Source organism: Pinus tabuliformis, chromosome 4_2, assembly GCF_031772625.1.
Source record: "Pinus tabuliformis cultivar Carrire ecotype Pingquan chromosome 4_2, CPIR1, whole genome shotgun sequence".
Lineage (NCBI taxonomy): Eukaryota > Viridiplantae > Streptophyta > Pinopsida > Pinales > Pinaceae > Pinus > Pinus tabuliformis.
In genome coordinates this window covers 986,258,158-986,264,157 of record NC_142304.1, presented here as the reverse complement: position 1 = coordinate 986,264,157, position 6,000 = coordinate 986,258,158, and the positions used below count along the sequence as shown (strand labels likewise).

General features: G+C 37.9%; 1 protein-coding gene across 8 annotated transcripts in view; it reads left to right on the top strand.

Annotated features, from left to right (window-relative positions):
* The first annotated feature begins 982 nt into the window (after positions 1-982).
* Positions 983-6,000, top strand: part of LOC149172979 (mRNA export factor GLE1-like) — a 298,012-nt gene continuing 292,994 nt past the window's right edge. For 6 of the 8 annotated variants that reach the window (XM_089427860.1, XM_089427862.1, XM_089427861.1 and 3 more), the window contains exon 1: positions 984-1,201. In XM_089427860.1, the coding sequence (XP_089283986.1) occupies positions 1,152-1,201 (50 nt within the window). In that variant the 5' untranslated portion in view covers positions 984-1,151. Of the gene's footprint in view, positions 1,202-6,000 lie in introns of all 8 variants that reach the window. The other 2 variants (XM_089427858.1, XM_089427857.1) reach the window with 1 other exon arrangement.

Here is a 6,000-nt window from a genome sequence, read left to right as displayed (position 1 = left end):
TAAATATTTTTTGTTTTTTAAATTTGAATATACATATATATATATAATTTGTTTTTTAATGCGAGTATATTTTTTTTAGGTTTTTTTTTTTTTTTTAATATTTTTTAATCTTAATTTTAGCGGTTTTTAATTTTTTTGGATCAGATTTTTATTTCTTTTTTAAATCTAGTTTGTTGTTGTTGTTGTTTTTTTTAAAGTTGTTTGTTAATGTTTTATTTCTATTTTTACTTATTTAATTTTATAGTGTTTTTGTTTTGTTTTGTTTTTTCCAAATTTTTTATGGTTTACAAGATATTTTGTTTTTTGTTTTTTAAATATGTTAGTTATTTGTTTATTTTTTTCATTTTTTTTAATATTTTTATGATTGATTTTTTTGTTCTGTTTTGTTTGTTTATTTGTTTTTATTGTTATTGTTTTGTCATTTTTATATATTTGATTTTGTATTTTGTTTGTTTTTATTTTTAAATTTTATGTTTTGTTTTTAATATATATTTTTATTTATGTTTTGTTATTTTTTTTTTTTTTAATTTTTTGTTTGTTTGTTTTGTTTAGTGTTTTTATTTTTATGTTTTGTTTGTTTGAAATTTTAATGTTTTTAGAGTGATGATAAAATCTTTTACTGCATTATTTGGAAAAGTTGAAAATTTTCCCTTGAAAAAAAGTGTTATCCCAATATCAACATTTTTCCGTGTTTTTTTTGCACAAAATTTACCTTTTAAAAAAAAAGTATTATTCCAGCATCAGCATTTTTCTTTTTGAAAGTGTTTTTTTGTACAATTTTTACATAAAAAATTAATTTTCACTATCATTTTTAAAACATTAATTTTTATTTATTTTGAAGTAAGTTTCGTAATCTGATTGGTTGGGTACTACCTTTTCTACCCGTAAAACTTGAAATACCATCCTCGCTTGGACTTTTCTATATATCACCATATCTAACGGAATTACATTACCATTTAGATAAATTTAAAAGCACAAGTAATATTTTTTTACTTGTGACACACGCATTCTAGAGCTTGGCCTCTGCAGTTAAGTTCCTGGCTACGTTGGATGCACTGCAGAATATATAGGGCTTTATAACGGCATCGGGGAAAAGACTGTTTACAGGGAAGGAACACGGACATACTATCATAAAGAGGCCGAGCGCTGAAATGTCTCCACAGCCATCACCATGGGTGAACAGGCCCACACGCCTTCCAGAGTATGTGATATCTCCATCAATTTATTTCATGTTTCATCTGTATCAATGTATGCTAAGCTTCAACCAGGTCCATTTCATATTGCATTATCTCTTGGGTTTATGGTTGTTTCTCATACATTTATATAAATGTATTGCTTCATCTGTTAAACCGTTGCTTATATATTATCTGACACATAGTTACCAAATTCAGTCTAACTGAGCAAAATATTCGAAAGTTCGGCTCTAGTAAAGTTCGGTCGATTACTTAAGCTAAATACAGCTCAGTTCACATCAGTGAATGGAACGTCAGCAATGAATATGAGATGGATTTTGCCATAATACGGTTCACATTACTGAATCAATCGCCCGAAATTAATATGAGGTAGGTGTTGAGCACGAGTCAACCAGGAGCAAATATGGCAGGGTGTATGGAGATTGTAATCGATTTATATTTTAATGCGATTTCCAATATATCACACTTCACCACTTTACATCCGTTGCGCAAAAAATCGTGCGGCCCTTATTTTTTGAAATACCTGTTATTTTACAACAGAAAATTTTACAAGATAGCTGAAAGAAGTAAAACCAGAAACGGAAGGCTATATGCAACGAATTTTCATATCATATTCCTGAAGCAACTAGGGCAGCAATAAACTCAATATAGGCTAAATCACTTAACTCGTTGGCATCCTTGATTAAGAAATTTGACAGACAATTGCATGCATATCTCTTCTCACCAAGAGTGACAAAAAGATTGGACTGAACCGAGTCCCGACATCATTAGAGAAGACATTGCATCTTGGCTTCCAGATTGTAAATAAAGTTGTAATCCGGAGATAGTCTCAAATGCTGGATAAATGGGACAATACCAAAGACCCAGAGTCACCAAGAAGAGCTGCATGCCAATGAAGTTGTCCCTGTAGTAGCACTGAATGTTGGTCCCACACCAACCATCAACATGGTCTAGCAATATAGTAGTCCCATAAAATATGTTTCAAGGTCTCTGAGTGGCTACAATAGGGGCACAGGGCATCTGTTATCCTGCATTTGGCAATATTGGCTTTGGAGGGCATCTCTGAATAAACAACTAACCAAGCAAAGACCTGGAGGCTGTAGCTCAATTTAAGTGACCAAACACTCTGCAACCGTAGCCTCAGGATTGAAAGACACCCAAATACTATTAATTATTGTAGATAAAGGGTGCTTCCAATTTAGAAGAAAGTAAAGCTTCTTTGAATCATACTGCTGAAATGGTTTCCCAAATCTGCATCCCTAATCTGTCCAAAAGAGGCCTTGCATGTCAATATTCATCTTGTATTGATCTCATGAGGGAGCAAACCCATAATGTCATTGACAACTAGCTTATTAGAGGGAAGAAGAGCCTCTAGCGGGCTAACTCTCTCCAATCCTTCCAATCCTTGGATCATAAGTACCAAAGATCTCCAAAAGAAGACCCCCTTCTTGCTTAGTTGGGAAATACATTGCCCTTGATTTAGCTGGCTCCAAATAGGATGTCATGGCAAATTCCATGTTGCACGACTCCCAAAGAAGTTACATCTAATCAAAGGAGAAATAAACCTCTAAGCCTCCCATAAGGAAAAAAGAGCCTTTTGATGGGATAACTCTCTCAAATGTTTCCAATTCTTGGATGCAGATTCCCACGGATCCCTCCAAAAAAAGACCCTCTCCTTGCTTAGTTGGCGAGCTTGAAATTTTGGCACTCATAAGTGCACTTCCCTTTATTTAGTCACTCCAAATAGAATGTCATGCCAAAGCCTACCTTGCACGACTTCTAGAGAAGATTCTTATGACCAAACGAGTGACAAACCTTCGGGCCTCCCAAATGCCCCATTAGATGATGGAACTAGACACCCTAAAGAGTTGAGAGGAAGAGATGATATCCCACAACCCAAGGGGTCTTGGATCAAAAAGTAGATGCTAAGCAGTGTGAAATTGGTGATGCAAGAGAATTTTCCAAGTGGTGGATCCCTCAAGGCACCTTACTATTGACTTTGTGGCCATTATATGACCTTGAGTTGCCACTTTGATAAGTATATGATCACCTTTATCTTTGGGCATATGACAAATTTCCCAAGGAATCAAAGGAAGTTTTTGCTCACCATCATACTTGGACTAAATAAAGGATCTAAGAATCTACTCAATTTTATTGCATTGAGCCCTTCTTAGGAGCCAGCAAAATGTTGAATTTCCACGACCTTGGGTATAAGTTAGAGTCTTAAAATCATTGACGCTACCAAACCAAGAATCTCAATCATAAACTACTTTGTACAGTGGAAATATAAAGCAGTAAATCACATATGCACAAATATACACACTTTTTAACAAAATTGTACAATATTGTACACTCACCAATCTTCATTATATTAAACCAAATCTGAATAATACAACAGTCTATGGTATACAAGATACAATGACAAACTTCACTGCAACTTCGATGTTGTATCTTGTCTTGTCGGTCCTTCGCTTCTGTACTGCTCACTAGCTGCCCTTTAGTCCTTCAAAAGACAACACATCGAGACTCCAGGAGGGCTGCCACCTAACACTGTTGCATGTCACTTCTGCTGTGTGGACATGGGTTCATCAATCAGCTCTCTAGGTTGGCCAATTCGTGAGCTCCAATCTGCATTCTAGTAGCCTCTTTCGTCCATCAAAGAGCTACTCATAAGGTTGCAAATTTCACCCAATCTTAAACTATCTTCGTCATTTCAAGACTGCTAGTCTAGGGCTACTTTGGACATCCACGCACTGACCTCCAATAGTCCAAATAAGCCCAATACTAAACTATCGATTCTGCTCCTAAGATGGACACTTGGACACCACGGAAGGTCCTCCACACGGCGCCAACAGGCTGCAACAACTATTGATCCAAACTGGTCAACTTCTTTGACCCAACACATATCAATCCTGGCTTCAAGTCTACTGCCCCACACTGCCCTTGACTGTCTTTGGTTAGGGCATCTTTTGTAGGCTGCAACAACCCTTAACCAATCCCTGAACAACCCTCAACAACCTCCAAAAATCTGCGACATACCACGCTGTTGTCATAGGCATACAGTGTACACCAACCCCTTAAACCTCCCTTTGCACACCTAGTTGTGGTGCTATGGCTTGCGGCCTAGCACACAACGATCTTGTAGCAAATGACCATCATCTTTGGTAGCTTTTGTCCCTAAACGGTGCCCCAAAACAGACTTGCCCTTCTCCTTACCTAACTCGGCCTCCCTGCAAATGAGAACAAACCCCAAAACAACCTCCAAAAGGCTCCTACGCTGCCTATTTTCCACGTTGTCCTATCTCCTACCTGCAGCCCAATTAAGGTAAGAAATCTGAATTCTCTTCCTCCTCTAACGAGTCCTTTTCTTCAAGTGTGTGTTGCAAAATGGATGAGTAAAATGAATCTCCTTCACCCTCTATTTATACACAAATGAGGGGCTTCACGAATTCATTTGAAGAGACATGTCTCTTGGACGAATTCCTCAAGCCTACATGACTTTAGCTGTCCATAATTAATTGTCAACTTCAAAAATTCATAATTTCGTTTCTAGAGCTCTGATATGAGTGATCTTTGGAGCGTTGGAATCAGCGCACCAAGATCTATCGCCTCATATTTTCTCAAGCTCAAATTCATCATGGTTTTGACCCAAATCTCGATGGGTGCAAAACCCCACGGTTGGGTTCCAAGCCCACAAGTGACCCTTGTGGCACTTTGTCCTCCAAATCCTGAACCTTAGGGCTTGGAGTACCTCTCAAGCTACTCATAAATCAACATTCCCTCTTAGCGAGGGAGGTACTTCCAAAACTAGGAAGTAACTCATCATCATCATCACTACTTGCAACACTTGTTGATCCAGGTGGATATTGGTGGCCATCCACCTATTCCACTTGGACCCCCACCATTGTTTCTTTCAGTTTTCAGTTTCCTTATTTGTAACACAATTTACTATTTTTGGCAGTTTTTCGGGTCCTGAACTTCCGGAGCCATTTTGAGGCCCTAAATGATGTTTTTTGGGAAAATCGTGACCAACATTGGTCAGCAACCAATGTTGGTCATTCAAAAGTTGTAGTCCTCGGATAGATCTTTCTAATGAGGTATTGTGCGCGTCAAATGAAGATTGTATGCCAAAGTTACGACCTCGGGAAGTTGATGTACCAATTTACCCAAATGGGGCCCATAGTTTGGCGCTTCATCTCCTATGGTTAGGTTTTTGGATGTTTAGGGTTTTCCATTTTTTCTCAATAATAAATAGGCCTTTGAGCCTCATTGTAACACAATTCAGAGGCATGTAGTTGCCACATCTCTTCTCAGAGATAAGCTACCATCGCCTGAGCTAGCCTTATTTCCATTCTGTTTGTAAGCATATTTCAGTATTTGATATTAATGAAATGAAGTAATATTTCTATTGCATCTTTGTATTTATGGTTATATGTGTAATTTGTTGCGTTCTTGTTTAAATCTGGATCACTTGGCCAACTCTTGGTGCTGACAATTGCAGTAATCCCTGTTTTGTGAAATACGCCTCTCTCGGAAGTGTCACTGTCACTGCTGGAAGCACCCTGCTTCTTATTCTTTTCTTGTAACGTCTTCCACACTCTCCATGATTCCTTCTTGGCAGTTGTAGGAGCACCCTTTCTCCCCACTGACCATGTGCTCTTCTTGGATTGCAGAGTCTCCCTCTGAAATTGCAAGCTCCCTCTCAAGCTCGACTCCCTCTGAGTCTTGGGAATCTAGACCTTCTTCTCGGGAACTTGTACCTGCTCCTCTGAAGCCTACACCTGCACTTGCTCGTGCTTCTCTGGAA